Consider the following 19,348-nt stretch of genomic DNA (forward strand, 5'->3'; position numbering starts at 1 on the left):
CAAGAACATCAGCATTATAACAGTCACTTTGCATTAGTTGAGTTTAATTGAACCATTCCCTAATCTATGGATCTTATTGGCTGGAGGTGAGACCTGGACTAAGCCATCAAGGGAAATTTCAAAAATTGTCAAAATGTCAAAAATTCTGTTATCAAGACAAAAAAAAGTGAAAATACATAATTTGCATCTTAACAGTACTGTTTACAGTCAAACGTTTTCATGCACTGTAGGCTCAGTTATTGAAATATCTAAAAGCAGGGTGGGAACTTTGTGGAGGACGGTCTGAAGATGCAGTCGCAGAAAATTTGGTGTCAACTGAGCAAAACTTGTGGAAGGAAAAAGGTTTAACAAGTGAACTGCAAAACTGTGGCAGGTACAGGTGCTTGTATCTGAGCAAATCTGGCATGGGACTGGAAATTTGTGCAAAATTTGTTGATTTTTCATGCATGGGAAGTAGGATTTCCTTGGAAGAAGAAAAAGGACAAGAACAAGAAGAATACTGGCAGAATCAATAGACCCCTAATAACTCTAGTCTACTTTACAACATTACATTGAACAATGTTACAAGTGTTCGCCATAAAAAGATAAAATGACAGCAGTTATAAAACAATAAAGAGCTGCTAAAGTACAAATATTAACAATGTTAAAGTCCATTAACGGTCTTGTAGCTGCTCTGACGTGGTTTATGGTTTAAATGCTTCAGGGTGACAGAGACACCAGAGGACTGATGAGGGACACTGACCTGGTCCAGAGATACAGCAGTGAAGAAGCTCAATGGAGGAAGTTGAGTAAGTGGACCGTTGGTGGTTTTCGACACAGTTTCTCCGTGTTCCCTCCCTCTTCCTCAAAGATGAACTTATCTTTGTTTCTCCCAGCAGTGATCAAACCCACAGACCTGAGGCTGCCATGTCTGAGGAGCAGGATGGAGCTGCAGCCGCTCCACAGTCGACCGTTACCACCGTGAGTCTCACTCATGTTTCACTTCACTTTGATTCAAGAGCAGAAGGCGACAGCTAGAGCGGAAAACACGGTTACATTTTATTTTATTTCATATTTATTTAATCCATTCATGGATTACAGGCATAAATTACATGATTACACACAACACTATAAATGGAAAGGGGCAGGAAGAAGAAAAGTTTATGATAGCTGCCCCTTTCTATAGTAATAATTACATTAGCTTAGATACCAAGCATTAACACAATACCACACACTATTTCAGAGAATTAAAGATGAGGAAAAATATAATAATAATTTATAGGCACTTGGTTTTTTTTCTCTTTTTTTTCTTTTTTTAACATCTTCTTAAACTGAGATATGCTTGTACAGCTGCCATGCCATAATTACACTTGCAGTTAGCCTGGCAAATAAAATCACGCTTTAATTTGTTAGCTTCGTGTTCTGAAAATGTTCTGGTAATGCCCTGTTCTTTGTTTTAAACATTAGTCTGAAGATCTATTAGATCAGCCACTTTCAATAAACCTGAAGAAATAAAAAGTCTGTTAGAGGGTTTGGTTGCCTTCCTTATGAATGACTCTTACTTCTCTTTTCTGCAGCAGAAACAGAGGAGTGATATTACTCATAAAAGTGGCCTAATACTTCCACGCAATAATCAAAATATGGCATAAGTGTAGAGTATAGTATTCGTATGTGTAAGTGTCCAAAATAAACGTAACCTTATTCAGAATAAAAATATTTTTTACCACCTTAGCTTTTACATATTCTATATGATTGCTTGTCCTCCTCCTTATTTTAGAGGTAAATACAGAGAGTACTTGCCGAAAAACTGTCCCTGACAGGAATGCGCATCAGCGGTTCTGCATGAATTTCCCTCTAAACTAACTCTGTCTGGTAACGTTGTGTTATTATCTCATAGTGTGGTGAATGTGCAGGTCACAACTTGTCAACCAGATCGTTTTGGAGTTGTTGGATTGTGTATTTGATGAGTTTGATGAGGGAAACCAAGAAATCCCATGAGCCTCCGTAGCGTAGCTCTGAACAGCTAGCGGCTCTGCTCCGCCGTAGCTTGCACCGACAATTAAAGGTAACAAACCCACTGCTATGACTATAGGGATTATGGCAAGGCAAGGCAAGGCAATTATATTTGTATAGCCCGTTTTTACAAACAGTTGTCTCAAAGGGCTTTACATGGCATCACAACAACATCCTCTGCCCTTAGACCCTCACATCGACTGAGGAAAAACTCCATGGAAATGGCGATATGGCAATAGGACAGTTTGCCAAAATGTTGAACTATCCCTCTAAGATCGAAGATTGAGTGTGTTACTGAACCATAAAAATTCCCTGATTTCTTCAGGGGGTCATGATGCAGAAGTCTGTGAAGGAGCAGCTGCTGGGAAATTTGGAGGATTTGGGCAGAGATGATCTGGATGGCTTCAAGTGGTACCTTGAGGATGCTGAGTTACTGGATGGATTCCCAGCCATTAAAAAGTGCCACCTCGAGCATGCACATAGACGGGAAATAACCAGTTTGATGGTTGACATGTACACTCCTGAAAAAGTGATGGAGGTGGAGACATTAATTTTGAAAAAAATGAAAAAGGGTGAGTCATATGAAGAGGAAACATGACATACATTGTGCATTTTGCTAAAATGTCTGGGATTAAATCACTGACATAAATTGTAATGAGACCCGCGCACATGCAAATGAGGTCCACAAATCTGCACGTGCATATTGTTTTTTCGAGCGCTTTCAAAGCACTGGCAAGCTATTTTGTATCCTGCATCTCTGCTCTCTGCAATATTGCAGCCTGTGAAGCAAAAAATGATTAAAAGACTTAGACAGAATCGCCTTGTTGTTTACAAATACTTCCAGGTAGAAAACCAGCACGTAATTTTAATTAAATTAAATTAAATTAAAAAAGCAGGTATCTTAGTTACAAATGCTCGTGTGCACTCAGTGGATACTTCCATTGGACTCTCATCTCCTCGTTCCCAGTCGCCACTGTTCACCTGCAATCTCCCCTCGTGTCTCCTTGTTGTCCCCTTTTGTCTACTCAAGTGAGCCCCCGGCATACCTCCCACCCTGCCAATTACCATGTTCCCCTGGAAGTCCTGTCCTGCGGCTGACCAATCAGCTTCCAGTCTCAATCTTTAGGCTTATTAACAAAAGAGTACACACCAGCTCCCACAGTCTCGACAGTCCCCCTACTTCCTCAATGAATGAGTTCAATCCCCAATCAGTGTCTGTCCATGTACAAAGTTAGTTTAACGGGAGCGTGCCTATGTTCCCTCAGCCCTATGTTCCCTCAGCCCTATATGTTCCCTCTGGACTCTCTCTACCTATCTGGACTCTGTCTATCTGGCCTGTCTAGCCTCTACCTGGTCTTTTTACTAAACTTAACCAACTCCTTTCTTCATTGCCTAAACCCAACCAATGGTTGGACCAAAGGGCTGTGGGAATAGGGCCTAATTTTCAGTGACGACAAAAGTTAGAAATGAGGGAACATAGGGCTGAGGGAACATAGGGCCTAATTTTCAGTGACGACAAAAGTTAGAAATGAGGGAACATAGGGCTGAGGGAACATAGGGCTGTGGGAACATAGGAATGACCCCAGTTTAACAAAGATGCCAGTCCATAACACACCAGTCCATAAAACAGTCACTTTCTCCCACTGCTGTACAAAGCCTCAGTCTACTGGTGACACAAGCAAAGAAGTTTTGTGTTGTTGCAATGCGTGGTATTTATTCAGTTTTGGGGAATCACAATATCTAGAAAGCATCAGTGGCTGACAGGGACAGCTAACAGCAGTAGCATAGCTAATAGCAGCAGCAAAGCTAACATCAGGACATCATTTTTTAAAACCCTCCCGTTGTCAGACTCGTCATGAAACTACTCTAGTTAGCTCAATCAGGTTGTAATATCCGCTGGAAAGACATCGCTAACGGCTAACAGCTAATGGTTGCCCAGCTAATCTATGATAACCATGACTAATTACAAAAACATGCACAAAGAAATGGGGGGCAACCGCCATTCCGCCATTCCACCAGTCCGACATAGACCTCTAATTGTCTAAATGGCAACACTTAATTTTCTGTTTAACGTCCCATCATTCTGACAATTTTTGCCTCCTATGGTTGGAATGACGGTATTTTTTTTCTTTTTTAAAACATCCCGCCTTTCCGACAATTCCCTAGTGTATTTTAACCCCCAAAAACGATTTTGCACTGGTTGGGCTTAGGCAATGAAGAAGGAATCAGCATCATCACACTTCATCTTAGTTCAAATAATACACACATGGCCGAAAGGGAAAGCGGGAGAAGCAAAAGCTTATCTAGTCCCGCCCCCATGCATGTCTTAAAGAAGGGAGTCACCTGTTGAGTAATGCACATTTCCTTATTTTGAAAGCCTTGTCGGGATGATGGGACGTTCGCATGTTGGAATAGCGGTATGTTGGAATGGTGGTATGTGTAAATGGTGGGATGTCGGAATGACAGCATGTAACCAAAGAAATAGCTATGTTTGTTCAATCACTGGTTTTATAGACTTTCCAACATCATATTAGTCTAAATGGTGATATAGTGACGTGACAAATGTGATTCATAGCTAAACTCTTGTCTGTTCTCATTAAAATTACGTGCTGGTTTTCTACCCAGAAAGTAAACAAGGCGATTCCGGCGAAGTAGCTCAAGGCTTGTGTTTCTTATTTGCGGACGCGCAGGTCTCATTACATGTGCGTGGTTTATGTCCCATAAAAACAACAGTGTCAGATATATTTGTAAAGATCTGAGAAGAACATAAAACTCAAGCTGTATCTGTTTCACCTTACCTTTGGTAAAATATGTGGCTTTGTCACCATCTATTTCAAGACTTTAACTTCAGAGGACAAGAATCTACCGCTTTCATACTGTACATGTTGTTATTAGGTATCAAAATATTGTCTATTTAAAGGAGCATTATCGCAAATCCAAATTCTTAATTCGGCCACTAGATGGAGCCAGGCGGAGCTTATCAGATATAAACAAGTGGGCAGCTGTCAGAGAGAGAGAGAGAGCAGCCTCGTTTAGTCCCCCCCCCCCCCCCCCCCCCCCCCCCCCCCCCCTCCTCCTCCTCCTCCTCCCTCACCAGGTTGAATGAACGTGCAATCGCGAGAAAAAGAAAACTCGCTAGTGGAAGCGGCAGCTCTACGTCGCGCACAACCACAACAACGACAACAACAGCAACTGCAACTTCCTCCTCCTTAATAACGCTGAGAGGACAGCTGAAGAAAGACACGGGACGTGGAGACAAAGTGTTCTACCGAGCGATTCAGTGACTGTAAGCAGCCTAACACTGCTACATTACAATTTACTGTTGCATTTTTCCGGTTCGGAGGTCGGATTTGCGAGTTCCGAGTGCAATTGAACGCAGCAAGCGCCGGGCCGGCTTGGATCATAACAAAGACAAATTCTGCATTTGCCCCACGGACACTATACTGTTGGCGATTTTTTTTGTAAATTTAGTTATGGCTCCCCCCGACCCATCTTTTGCATATTTCAGCTTATTTTATGCTATTACTGCTGTATTTGCGATAATGCTCCTTTAAAATTCACTTTTCTTCAACAGAAAAACAGCAACAAGTTGGACCTAAAGACTCATCCATCCGTGCAGCTTCTGTCGAAGGTAGAGTTCAATGAGTTGTCAGTAAGATACAAACTTGTGGGAGAAGAAAAGTTGAAACCAAAGTTTGACGTCAGGTAAAAGCGCCATGCTGTAAGTCTGAAAAATAAAGCATCAACAGCGAAGAACCTGAAGCTGCAGTTCCATGTTAAAATGTGCAACTTTACAGCAGATATAAACATGTTTACCACCTAGTACGAAAACAATAATTACGCATGGTCATTAAAATTGCTTTCTTGTCTCAGCGTGGTAGTAGTATTATTAAAGCAATTGCTACCTGGTGTCACATGACACAAATTTGTATCTTCTACCGTACCCCAAGATTAAGGACTTGCCTGCCTCTTTCTGTATCTGCTTATAGTCAAAGAAAATCTAAAGAAGAAGTTCCAAAATGTGTTTGAAGGCATCGCTAAAGCAGGAAAAACAGGATCTCCTCTGGATCAGATATACACAGAGCTCTACATCACAGAGGGAGGGGCTGGAGAGGTCAATGATGAACATGAGGTCAGACAGATTGAAACAGCATCCAGGAAACAAGATGGATCAGAAACACCCATCAAATGTGAAGAGATCTTTAAAGCCCCACCTGGAAGAGACCGACCAATCAGAAGAGTGATGACAATGGGAGTGGCTGGCATTGGGAAAACAGTCTTAACACAGAAGTTCACTCTGGACTGGGCTGAAGACAAAACCAACCAGGACATACACTTCATATTTCCCTTCACCTTCAGAGAACTGAATGTGCTGAAAGAGAAAAAGTTGAGCTTGGTGGAACTTGTTCATCACTTCTTCCCTGAAACCAAAGAAGCAGGAATCTGCAGCTTTGATCAGGTCCAGGTGGTCTTCATCTTTGACGGTCTGGACGAGTGTCGACCACCTCTGGACGTCCTCAACACAGAGAGCCTGACTGACGTGACAGAGTCCACCTCAGTCAACGTGCTGCTGACCAACCTCATCAGGGGGAACCTGCTTCCCTCTGCTCGCCTCTGGATAACCACACGACCTGCAACAGCCAATCAGATCCCTCCTGAGCGTATTGACATGGTGACAGAGGTCAGAGGGTTCACTAACCCACAGAAGGAGGAGTACTTCAGGAAGAGGTTCAGTGATGAGGAGCAATCCAGAGAGATCATCTCCCACATCAAGACATCACGAAGCCTCCACATCATGTGCCACATCCCAGTCTTCTGCTGGATCACTGCTACAGTTTTGGAGAAGCTGTTGAAGACCAGAGAGGAAGGAGAGCTGCCCAAGACCCTGACTGAGATGTACATCAAGTTCCTTGTCGTTCAACTGAAAAGAGAGAATGTTAGCTATCATGGTAAACCTACATCGGATCAACACTGGAGTCCAGAGAGCAAGGAGATGATTGAGTCTCTGGGAAAACTGGCTTTTGAGCAGCTGCAGAAAGGAAACCTGATCTTCTATGAATCAGACCTGACAGAGTGTGGCATCGATATCAGAGCAGCTTCAGAGTACTCAGGAATGTTAACACAGATCTTTAAAGAGGAGACAGGCCTGTACCAGGACAAGGTGTTCTGCTTCATCCATCTGACTGTTCAGGAGTTTCTGGCTGCTCTTCATGTCCATCTGACCTTCATCAACTCTGGACTCAACCTGCTGTCAGAAGAGCAACCAATCTTTTGTTGTTCTTTCAAGTTTGGTGACAAACTCTTGCTTTTCTACCAGAGTGCTGTGAACGAGGCCTTACGATGTCCAAACGGACACCTGGACTTGTTCCTCCGCTTCCTCCTGGGTCTTTCACTACCAAACAATCAGAATCTCCTGCGTGGCCTGATGGCACAGACAAAAAATGGCTTAAAACCCAGTCAGAAATTAGTCCAGTACATCAAGAAGAAGATTGAAAAGACTCACTCTGCAGAGAAAAGCATCAACCTGTTCCACTGTCTGAATGAACTGGGTGATCGTTCTCTAGTTGAGCAGATCCAACAGTCCCTGAGATCAGGACGTCTCTCTACAGGTAAACTGTCTCCTGCTCAATGGTCGGCTCTGGTCTTCATCTTACTGTCATCAGAAGAAGATCTGGACGAGTTTGACCTAAAGAAATACTCTGCTTCAGAGGAGGCTCTTCTGAGGCTGATGCCAGTGGTCAAAGCCTCCAAAAAAGCTCTGTAAGTATAGAGATAGATGAGTTTATTTATCATTATATAAAGACACTGATATCTTTCCTTTCTTAATTATTATTACTTCACTGTCATCTCTTCAGACTGAGCAGCTGTAACCTCTCAGAGAGAAGCTGTGAAGCTCTGTCCTCAGTCCTCGGTGCTCAGTCCTCTAGTCTGAGAGAACTGGACCTCAGTAACAACGACCTGCAGGACTCAGGGGTGAAGCTGCTCTCTGCTGAACTGAGTCCACACTGTAAACTGGAGACTCTCAGGTCAGGATGCATCAACAGATCTAAAAATCCACCAGCACAAAAACAAATAGGTTTGGTTTTTGTCGAACAAATACCATGAAAAATTCGAGAGAATCTACCTATGTGTCATTTTGTATACTTGCAGGTTGTCAGGCTGCATGATCACACAGGAAGGTTGTTCTTCTCTGGTCTCAGCTCTAAGCTCCAACCCTTCTCATCTGAGAGAACTGGACCTGAGCTACAACCATCCAGGAGATGAGCAATATGGCGACCTTCGGTCTGAGCAAGGTGGTTCTAACCCAGCTGGTGGTGGACGGGGCCAAACTCCTCATCGCCATGGAGAAGAGGCTGGAGGTCAACAAGGACGTGGACGAACTTGTTCCCACACAGAAGTAGATCTGATCTGAGCTTGACGATTGGCTGGAACGAGACGGACTGACCGACCAATGAGGTGGAACCTGGTCCAGATCTGGTGGTGAATCAGTACCGGAGTCCAACAGCTGCCGGCTTCTTCTTTCAACACAACACAGACGTTCAGTCAAATTATTTTTTTGTTTGTAAATCATTCAGAATAAATTTTAATGAAAATGAAACAATTGCACAATTACTTTATTTGAAAATAAGAAAAGGGTTACTATTATACACTGTTTTTATTATTAATTATTTTTTTAACTTCTCCTTAAATAATCATGACAAGGTGATTTATTCTTGATGGATTATGGGTAGTATATCACTGAGAAACCAACAACAACAAATATTAGGAATAAGTAGAAGAATGTGTCTGAAAACAAAATTATTCCAACTTTATGGGCGACTGTGCATGTCAGACTTTTTTTTTTCAAATGTGCAAAAGAGGCATACAAAATGTATATAGTCCCCTATATCTAGTTGTTTTTTTTATTTGTCAACATTGTGCTGAAGGCTGCTGCGCTGATACAAGCAGAAATGTCTACAATACAAACACTGGTTCTTGTTTATCTGGAGTTGTGTTGAGTAACTTGTCTTACTGGATTCTTTGGTGAGCCAGTCGTAAAATCATAAAACCATAAAAAAAAAGTAGAAATGTTGGTTTTTTTTCTGTTTTTGTAGGTAGAGTGAAGTTCAGAGGGAAAATCAAAGGCAACACAGAGAAAGAAAAAAGGTGCATGGTTAAAAATAACGTTAATAATATTTCCCCCAAAACTCCTCAAACCGTCTCTTCAGCGGGGGTCAATGTCGTCCTTAAGGATCCAGGTTCAATGTCCAACAGAAGTGACCATGGTCCAGGTGTATTTGTCTTTGTTGTAGAGAAGATGGACACACCTTGTCCCATGTCCCGGATGTAAACAGGAAGAAGAAAAGCTCTCATTCCTGTTACCCAGTAGTGACTCATTCCAGGAAATACCTGCGCTGTTGGAAGACGTTTTCGATGCCTCTGTGGAGTCTCAGGTAATTTTTCTTTGTTTGATACGTTCAGGTTGTCTTTAGTTGCTTCAGTCTGTGTGTCTTAATTAATCGCCCTAACAACAGTTCAGGTTTTATTAGAGAGTGGTTCTGAATAATCACTAAATGAATTATATTAATTCTGCTGAGGAGAGTATTTACTTGAAGGTACTTGAAGGTTATTGGGCTTGATTGTACACTCTGTGTGGAAACTACTTCTATTTCATTTATCTGTAACTGATTTATAAACCATAGTGTGAAACAGAGGTGAAAGGGGACAGAAATACACACTAATATGAAATGTGTGTGTTTATGTGTGTGAGTGAACGCTGCCCTCCAGTGTTCAGAGGGAGTAACTGCAGCTCCATGTACCACTCTTCAAGCTGCTTCACAGCAATGGATGCAGCCAGGCAATTTTAGACAAATGTAGGCAATTCTGAGCAACAATAGACTAAACAGGAAGACAGCAAGAACATCAGCATTATAACAGTCACTTTGCATTAGTTGAGTTTAATTGAACCATTCCCTAATCTATGGATCTTATTGGCTGGAGGTGAGACCTGGACTAAGCCATCAAGGGAAATTTCAAAAATTGTCAAAATGTCAAAAATTCTGTTATCAAGACAAAAAAAAGTGAAAATACATAATTTGCATCTTAACAGTACTGTTTACAGTCAAACGTTTTCATGCACTGTAGGCTCAGTTATTGAAATATCTAAAAGCAGGGTGGGAACTTTGTGGAGGACGGTCTGAAGATGCAGTCGCAGAAAATTTGGTGTCAACTGAGCAAAACTTGTGGAAGGAAAAAGGTTTAACAAGTGAACTGCAAAACTGTGGCAGGTACAGGTGCTTGTATCTGAGCAAATCTGGCATGGGACTGGAAATTTGTGCAAAATTTGTTGATTTTTCATGCATGGGAAGTAGGATTTCCTTGGAAGAAGAAAAAGGACAAGAACAAGAAGAATACTGGCAGAATCAATAGACCCCTAATAACTCTAGTCTACTTTACAACATTACATTGAACAATGTTACAAGTGTTCGCCATAAAAAGATAAAATGACAGCAGTTATAAAACAATAAAGAGCTGCTAAAGTACAAATATTAACAATGTTAAAGTCCATTAACGGTCTTGTAGCTGCTCTGACGTGGTTTATGGTTTAAATGCTTCAGGGTGACAGAGACACCAGAGGACTGATGAGGGACACTGACCTGGTCCAGAGATACAGCAGTGAAGAAGCTCAATGGAGGAAGTTGAGTAAGTGGACCGTTGGTGGTTTTCGACACAGTTTCTCCGTGTTCCCTCCCTCTTCCTCAAAGATGAACTTATCTTTGTTTCTCCCAGCAGTGATCAAACCCACAGACCTGAGGCTGCCATGTCTGAGGAGCAGGATGGAGCTGCAGCCGCTCCACAGTCGACCGTTACCACCGTGAGTCTCACTCATGTTTCACTTCACTTTGATTCAAGAGCAGAAGGCGACAGCTAGAGCGGAAAACACGGTTACATTTTATTTTATTTCATATTTATTTAATCCATTCATGGATTACAGGCATAAATTACATGATTACACACAACACTATAAATGGAAAGGGGCAGGAAGAAGAAAAGTTTATGATAGCTGCCCCTTTCTATAGTAATAATTACATTAGCTTAGATACCAAGCATTAACACAATACCACACACTATTTCAGAGAATTAAAGATGAGGAAAAATATAATAATAATTTATAGGCACTTGGTTTTTTTTCTCTTTTTTTTCTTTTTTTAACATCTTCTTAAACTGAGATATGCTTGTACAGCTGCCATGCCATAATTACACTTGCAGTTAGCCTGGCAAATAAAATCACGCTTTAATTTGTTAGCTTCGTGTTCTGAAAATGTTCTGGTAATGCCCTGTTCTTTGTTTTAAACATTAGTCTGAAGATCTATTAGATCAGCCACTTTCAATAAACCTGAAGAAATAAAAAGTCTGTTAGAGGGTTTGGTTGCCTTCCTTATGAATGACTCTTACTTCTCTTTTCTGCAGCAGAAACAGAGGAGTGATATTACTCATAAAAGTGGCCTAATACTTCCACGCAATAATCAAAATATGGCATAAGTGTAGAGTATAGTATTCGTATGTGTAAGTGTCCAAAATAAACGTAACCTTATTCAGAATAAAAATATTTTTTACCACCTTAGCTTTTACACATTCTATATGATTGCTTGTCCTCCTCCTTATTTTAGAGGTAAATACAGAGAGTACTTGCCGAAAAACTGTCCCTGACAGGAATGCGCATCAGCGGTTCTGCATGAATTTCCCTCTAAACTAACTCTGTCTGGTAACGTTGTGTTATTATCTCATAGTGTGGTGAATGTGCAGGTCACAACTTGTCAACCAGATCGTTTTGGAGTTGTTGGATTGTGTATTTGATGAGTTTGATGAGGGAAACCAAGAAATCCCATGAGCCTCCGTAGCGTAGCTCTGAACAGCTAGCGGCTCTGCTCCGCCGTAGCTTGCACCGACAATTAAAGGTAACAAACCCACTGCTATGACTATAGGGATTATGGCAAGGCAAGGCAAGGCAATTATATTTGTATAGCCCGTTTTTACAAACAGTTGTCTCAAAGGGCTTTACATGGCATCACAACAACATCCTCTGCCCTTAGACCCTCACATCGACTGAGGAAAAACTCCATGGAAATGGCGATATGGCAATAGGACAGTTTGCCAAAATGTTGAACTATCCCTCTAAGATCGAAGATTGAGTGTGTTACTGAACCATAAAAATTCCCTGATTTCTTCAGGGGGTCATGATGCAGAAGTCTGTGAAGGAGCAGCTGCTGGGAAATTTGGAGGATTTGGGCAGAGATGATCTGGATGGCTTCAAGTGGTACCTTGAGGATGCTGAGTTACTGGATGGATTCCCAGCCATTAAAAAGTGCCACCTCGAGCATGCACATAGACGGGAAATAACCAGTTTGATGGTTGACATGTACACTCCTGAAAAAGTGATGGAGGTGGAGACATTAATTTTGAAAAAAATGAAAAAGGGTGAGTCATATGAAGAGGAAACATGACATACATTGTGCATTTTGCTAAAATGTCTGGGATTAAATCACTGACATAAATTGTAATGAGACCCGCGCACATGCAAATGAGGTCCACAAATCTGCACGTGCATATTGTTTTTTCGAGCGCTTTCAAAGCACTGGCAAGCTATTTTGTATCCTGCATCTCTGCTCTCTGCAATATTGCAGCCTGTGAAGCAAAAAATGATTAAAAGACTTAGACAGAATCGCCTTGTTGTTTACAAATACTTCCAGGTAGAAAACCAGCACGTAATTTTAATTAAATTAAATTAAATTAAAAAAGCAGGTATCTTAGTTACAAATGCTCGTGTGCACTCAGTGGATACTTCCATTGGACTCTCATCTCCTCGTTCCCAGTCGCCACTGTTCACCTGCAATCTCCCCTCGTGTCTCCTTGTTGTCCCCTTTTGTCTACTCAAGTGAGCCCCCGGCATACCTCCCACCCTGCCAATTACCATGTTCCCCTGGAAGTCCTGTCCTGCGGCTGACCAATCAGCTTCCAGTCTCAATCTTTAGGCTTATTAACAAAAGAGTACACACCAGCTCCCACAGTCTCGACAGTCCCCCTACTTCCTCAATGAATGAGTTCAATCCCCAATCAGTGTCTGTCCATGTACAAAGTTAGTTTAACGGGAGCGTGCCTATGTTCCCTCAGCCCTATGTTCCCTCAGCCCTATATGTTCCCTCTGGACTCTCTCTACCTATCTGGACTCTGTCTATCTGGCCTGTCTAGCCTCTACCTGGTCTTTTTACTAAACTTAACCAACTCCTTTCTTCATTGCCTAAACCCAACCAATGGTTGGACCAAAGGGCTGTGGGAATAGGGCCTAATTTTCAGTGACGACAAAAGTTAGAAATGAGGGAACATAGGGCTGAGGGAACATAGGGCCTAATTTTCAGTGACGACAAAAGTTAGAAATGAGGGAACATAGGGCTGAGGGAACATAGGGCTGTGGGAACATAGGAATGACCCCAGTTTAACAAAGATGCCAGTCCATAACACACCAGTCCATAAAACAGTCACTTTCTCCCACTGCTGTACAAAGCCTCAGTCTACTGGTGACACAAGCAAAGAAGTTTTGTGTTGTTGCAATGCGTGGTATTTATTCAGTTTTGGGGAATCACAATATCTAGAAAGCATCAGTGGCTGACAGGGACAGCTAACAGCAGTAGCATAGCTAATAGCAGCAGCAAAGCTAACATCAGGACATCATTTTTTAAAACCCTCCCGTTGTCAGACTCGTCATGAAACTACTCTAGTTAGCTCAATCAGGTTGTAATATCCGCTGGAAAGACATCGCTAACGGCTAACAGCTAATGGTTGCCCAGCTAATCTATGATAACCATGACTAATTACAAAAACATGCACAAAGAAATGGGGGGCAACCGCCATTCCGCCATTCCACCAGTCCGACATAGACCTCTAATTGTCTAAATGGCAACACTTAATTTTCTGTTTAACGTCCCATCATTCTGACAATTTTTGCCTCCTATGGTTGGAATGACGGTATTTTTTTTCTTTTTTAAAACATCCCGCCTTTCCGACAATTCCCTAGTGTATTTTAACCCCCAAAAACGATTTTGCACTGGTTGGGCTTAGGCAATGAAGAAGGAATCAGCATCATCACACTTCATCTTAGTTCAAATAATACACACATGGCCGAAAGGGAAAGCGGGAGAAGCAAAAGCTTATCTAGTCCCGCCCCCATGCATGTCTTAAAGAAGGGAGTCACCTGTTGAGTAATGCACATTTCCTTATTTTGAAAGCCTTGTCGGGATGATGGGACGTTCGCATGTTGGAATAGCGGTATGTTGGAATGGTGGTATGTGTAAATGGTGGGATGTCGGAATGACAGCATGTAACCAAAGAAATAGCTAATGTTTGTTCAATCACTGGTTTTATAGACTTTCCAACATCATATTAGTCTAAATGGTGATATAGTGACGTGACAAATGTGATTCATAGCTAAACTCTTGTCTGTTCTCATTAAAATTACGTGCTGGTTTTCTACCCAGAAAGTAAACAAGGCGATTCCGGCGAAGTAGCTCAAGGCTTGTGTTTCTTATTTGCGGACGCGCAGGTCTCATTACATGTGCGTGGTTTATGTCCCATAAAAACAACAGTGTCAGATATATTTGTAAAGATCTGAGAAGAACATAAAACTCAAGCTGTATCTGTTTCACCTTACCTTTGGTAAAATATGTGGCTTTGTCACCATCTATTTCAAGACTTTAACTTCAGAGGACAAGAATCTACCGCTTTCATACTGTACATGTTGTTATTAGGTATCAAAATATTGTCTATTTAAAGGAGCATTATCGCAAATCCAAATTCTTAATTCGGCCACTAGATGGAGCCAGGCGGAGCTTATCAGATATAAACAAGTGGGCAGCTGTCAGAGAGAGAGAGAGAGCAGCCTCGTTTAGTCCCCCCCCCGCCCCCCCTCCTCCCCCCTCCCCCCTCCTCCTCCTCCTCCTCCCTCACCAGGTTGAATGAACGTGCAATCGCGAGAAAAAGAAAACTCGCTAGTGGAAGCGGCAGCTCTACGTCGCGCACAACCACAACAACGACAACAACAGCAACTGCAACTTCCTCCTCCTTAATAACGCTGAGAGGACAGCTGAAGAAAGACACGGGACGTGGAGACAAAGTGTTCTACCGAGCGATTCAGTGACTGTAAGCAGCCTAACACTGCTACATTACAATTTACTGTTGCATTTTTCCGGTTCGGAGGTCGGATTTGCGAGTTCCGAGTGCAATTGAACGCAGCAAGCGCCGGGCCGGCTTGGATCATAACAAAGACAAATTCTGCATTTGCCCCACGGACACTATACTGTTGGCGATTTTTTTTGTAAATTTAGTTATGGCTCCCCCCGACCCATCTTTTGCATATTTCAGCTTATTTTATGCTATTACTGCTGTATTTGCGATAATGCTCCTTTAAAATTCACTTTTCTTCAACAGAAAAACAGCAACAAGTTGGACCTAAAGACTCATCCATCCGTGCAGCTTCTGTCGAAGGTAGAGTTCAATGAGTTGTCAGTAAGATACAAACTTGTGGGAGAAGAAAAGTTGAAACCAAAGTTTGACGTCAGGTAAAAGCGCCATGCTGTAAGTCTGAAAAATAAAGCATCAACAGCGAAGAACCTGAAGCTGCAGTTCCATGTTAAAATGTGCAACTTTACAGCAGATATAAACATGTTTACCACCTAGTACGAAAACAATAATTACGCATGGTCATTAAAATTGCTTTCTTGTCTCAGCGTGGTAGTAGTATTATTAAAGCAATTGCTACCTTATGGTGTCACATGACACAAATTTGTATCTTCTACCGTACCCCAAGATTAAGGACTTGCCTGCCTCTTTCTGTATCTGCTTATAGTCAAAGAAAATCTAAAGAAGAAGTTCCAAAATGTGTTTGAAGGCATCGCTAAAGCAGGAAAAACAGGATCTCCTCTGGATCAGATATACACAGAGCTCTACATCACAGAGGGAGGGGCTGGAGAGGTCAATGATGAACATGAGGTCAGACAGATTGAAACAGCATCCAGGAAACAAGATGGATCAGAAACACCCATCAAATGTGAAGAGATCTTTAAAGCCCCACCTGGAAGAGACCGACCAATCAGAAGAGTGATGACAATGGGAGTGGCTGGCATTGGGAAAACAGTCTTAACACAGAAGTTCACTCTGGACTGGGCTGAAGACAAAACCAACCAGGACATACACTTCATATTTCCCTTCACCTTCAGAGAACTGAATGTGCTGAAAGAGAAAAAGTTGAGCTTGGTGGAACTTGTTCATCACTTCTTCCCTGAAACCAAAGAAGCAGGAATCTGCAGCTTTGATCAGGTCCAGGTGGTCTTCATCTTTGACGGTCTGGACGAGTGTCGACCACCTCTGGACGTCCTCAACACAGAGAGCCTGACTGACGTGACAGAGTCCACCTCAGTCAACGTGCTGCTGACCAACCTCATCAGGGGGAACCTGCTTCCCTCTGCTCGCCTCTGGATAACCACACGACCTGCAACAGCCAATCAGATCCCTCCTGAGCGTATTGACATGGTGACAGAGGTCAGAGGGTTCACTAACCCACAGAAGGAGGAGTACTTCAGGAAGAGGTTCAGTGATGAGGAGCAATCCAGAGAGATCATCTCCCACATCAAGACATCACGAAGCCTCCACATCATGTGCCACATCCCAGTCTTCTGCTGGATCACTGCTACAGTTTTGGAGAAGCTGTTGAAGACCAGAGAGGAAGGAGAGCTGCCCAAGACCCTGACTGAGATGTACATCAAGTTCCTTGTCGTTCAACTGAAAAGAGAGAATGTTAGCTATCATGGTAAACCTACATCGGATCAACACTGGAGTCCAGAGAGCAAGGAGATGATTGAGTCTCTGGGAAAACTGGCTTTTGAGCAGCTGCAGAAAGGAAACCTGATCTTCTATGAATCAGACCTGACAGAGTGTGGCATCGATATCAGAGCAGCTTCAGAGTACTCAGGAATGTTAACACAGATCTTTAAAGAGGAGACAGGCCTGTACCAGGACAAGGTGTTCTGCTTCATCCATCTGACTGTTCAGGAGTTTCTGGCTGCTCTTCATGTCCATCTGACCTTCATCAACTCTGGACTCAACCTGCTGTCAGAAGAGCAACCAATCTTTTGTTGTTCTTTCAAGTTTGGTGACAAACTCTTGCTTTTCTACCAGAGTGCTGTGAACGAGGCCTTACGATGTCCAAACGGACACCTGGACTTGTTCCTCCGCTTCCTCCTGGGTCTTTCACTACCAAACAATCAGAATCTCCTGCGTGGCCTGATGGCACAGACAAAAAATGGCTTAAAACCCAGTCAGAAATTAGTCCAGTACATCAAGAAGAAGATTGAAAAGACTCACTCTGCAGAGAAAAGCATCAACCTGTTCCACTGTCTGAATGAACTGGGTGATCGTTCTCTAGTTGAGCAGATCCAACAGTCCCTGAGATCAGGACGTCTCTCTACAGGTAAACTGTCTCCTGCTCAATGGTCGGCTCTGGTCTTCATCTTACTGTCATCAGAAGAAGATCTGGACGAGTTTGACCTAAAGAAATACTCTGCTTCAGAGGAGGCTCTTCTGAGGCTGATGCCAGTGGTCAAAGCCTCCAAAAAAGCTCTGTAAGTATAGAGATAGATGAGTTTATTTATCATTATATAAAGACACTGATATCTTTCCTTTCTTAATTATTATTACTTCACTGTCATCTCTTCAGACTGAGCAGCTGTAACCTCTCAGAGAGAAGCTGTGAAGCTCTGTCCTCAGTCCTCGGTGCTCAGTCCTCTAGTCTGAGAGAACTGGACCTCAGTAACAACGACCTGCAGGACTCAGGGGTGAAGCTGCTCTCTGCTGAACTGAGTCCACACTGTAAACTGGAGACTCTCAGGTCAGGATGCATCAACAGATCTAAAAATCCACCAGCACAAAAACAAATAGGTTTGGTTTTTGTCGAACAAATACCATGAAAAATTCGAGAGAATCTACCTATGTGTCATTTTGTATACTTGCAGGTTGTCAGGCTGCATGATCACACAGGAAGGTTGTTCTTCTCTGGTCTCAGCTCTAAGCTCCAACCCTTCTCATCTGAGAGAACTGGACCTGAGCTACAACCATCCAGGAGACTCAGGAGTGGAGCTGCTGTCTGCTGGACTGGAGGATCCAAAATGGACTCTCAAGTATGACACTAAACACAAATGTCTCACACCGACCATATTGTTTATAAAAAATAATCTCACAGTTGGTGCAGCAGGTTCATTTGACCCATAGGTATGTATTGTTGCTTGGTGATATCAAGTGTTTGCCATGTGAAAGTAGTAGTTTTTCTTGTTTCTTTTTATGACAACACAGAGTGCCTACATGTTGAGGAAGTACTAATTTTAACCCAGATGAAGTTATAGTCAACCTAGGCCAATAGTCACTGTAATTGAAGTTACCATGAAGTCAGAGGTCCAGTAAACCTACCATAATTTCAGGAGACACTCATGAGACCACCCGTGCTGTTCTGGTCGGAGTTGGCCTGAAAAATAAAACATGTGTTGTTAGCTGTTCTAAAGACTCTACCTTTGTTTCAGATTGGAGCCTCATGGAGTCCAGTTTTTGAGACCAGGTCTAGGGAAGTGTAAGTGTGTCTTTAATTGGATTTATGAAGACAAAGCAGCACATACAACTATCTTCAAAAGGGCACATGACTCATTCAGATAGCTGATGTCAACAGTTGTCATCAAACCGTCAGTGATGATTTGCTCAATTTAATAACTGCACTTGTATCTTGTTCTCTCTATCAGATTCTTTGCATCTCCGACCTGATATGGGTACCATCAGCACAAAGCTCAGGCTGTCTGATCCTAAGATGAGTCACCTTACTGTCAGACATGTGGAAGAGGAACAGTCCTATCCTAAAGGTCCAGACAGGTTTGACCAGCATCAGCTGCTGTGTGAGAACGAGCTGACTGGTCGCTGCTACTGGGAGGTCCAGTGTGAAGGTTGGGTCGACGTAACGGTTAGCTACAGAAGACCAAAGAGCGGCAATGCAAGCGACAGATTTGGAGAGAACAACCACTCTTGGAGTCTGAGGTTCTCTGATGGTGTTTACGACGTCTGTCACGACAGAAGTGAGAAACATGTCCCATCCTCCACTGTGTCCAAGAAAGTAGCAGTGTATGTGGACTGTCCTGCTGGGACTTTGTCTTTCTACAGAGTCTCCTCTAACTCACCGATCCACCTCGACACCTTCAACACCACCTTTACTGAACCTCTGTATCCTGGATTTGGACTCGGGTCAGTTGGTTCTTCAGTGTCTCTATAGTTGGGCGTACAAATATCATAG

General features: G+C 42.6%; 1 protein-coding gene across 1 annotated transcript; it reads left to right on the top strand.

The window, feature by feature from the left end:
• Positions 1-906: 906 nt before the first annotated feature.
• On the top strand, positions 907-19,327 carry LOC310988779 (uncharacterized protein; the record flags this gene model as incomplete). The annotated part of the gene is made up of 12 exons (XM_083975519.1): positions 907-960; positions 2,318-2,564; positions 5,982-7,752; positions 7,848-8,018; positions 8,143-8,285; positions 10,737-10,846; positions 12,204-12,450; positions 15,872-17,642; positions 17,738-17,908; positions 18,033-18,197; positions 18,594-18,640; positions 18,807-19,327. 12 exons carry the CDS (start codon positions 907-909, stop codon positions 19,325-19,327), a joined length of 5,418 nt encoding a protein of 1,805 aa, XP_083831645.1.
• Positions 19,328-19,348: the final 21 nt, after the last annotated feature.

This window comes from Trachurus trachurus, assembly GCF_905171665.1.
Source record: "Trachurus trachurus genome assembly, chromosome: 1".
NCBI classification, from domain to species: Eukaryota; Metazoa; Chordata; class Actinopteri; order Carangiformes; family Carangidae; genus Trachurus; species Trachurus trachurus.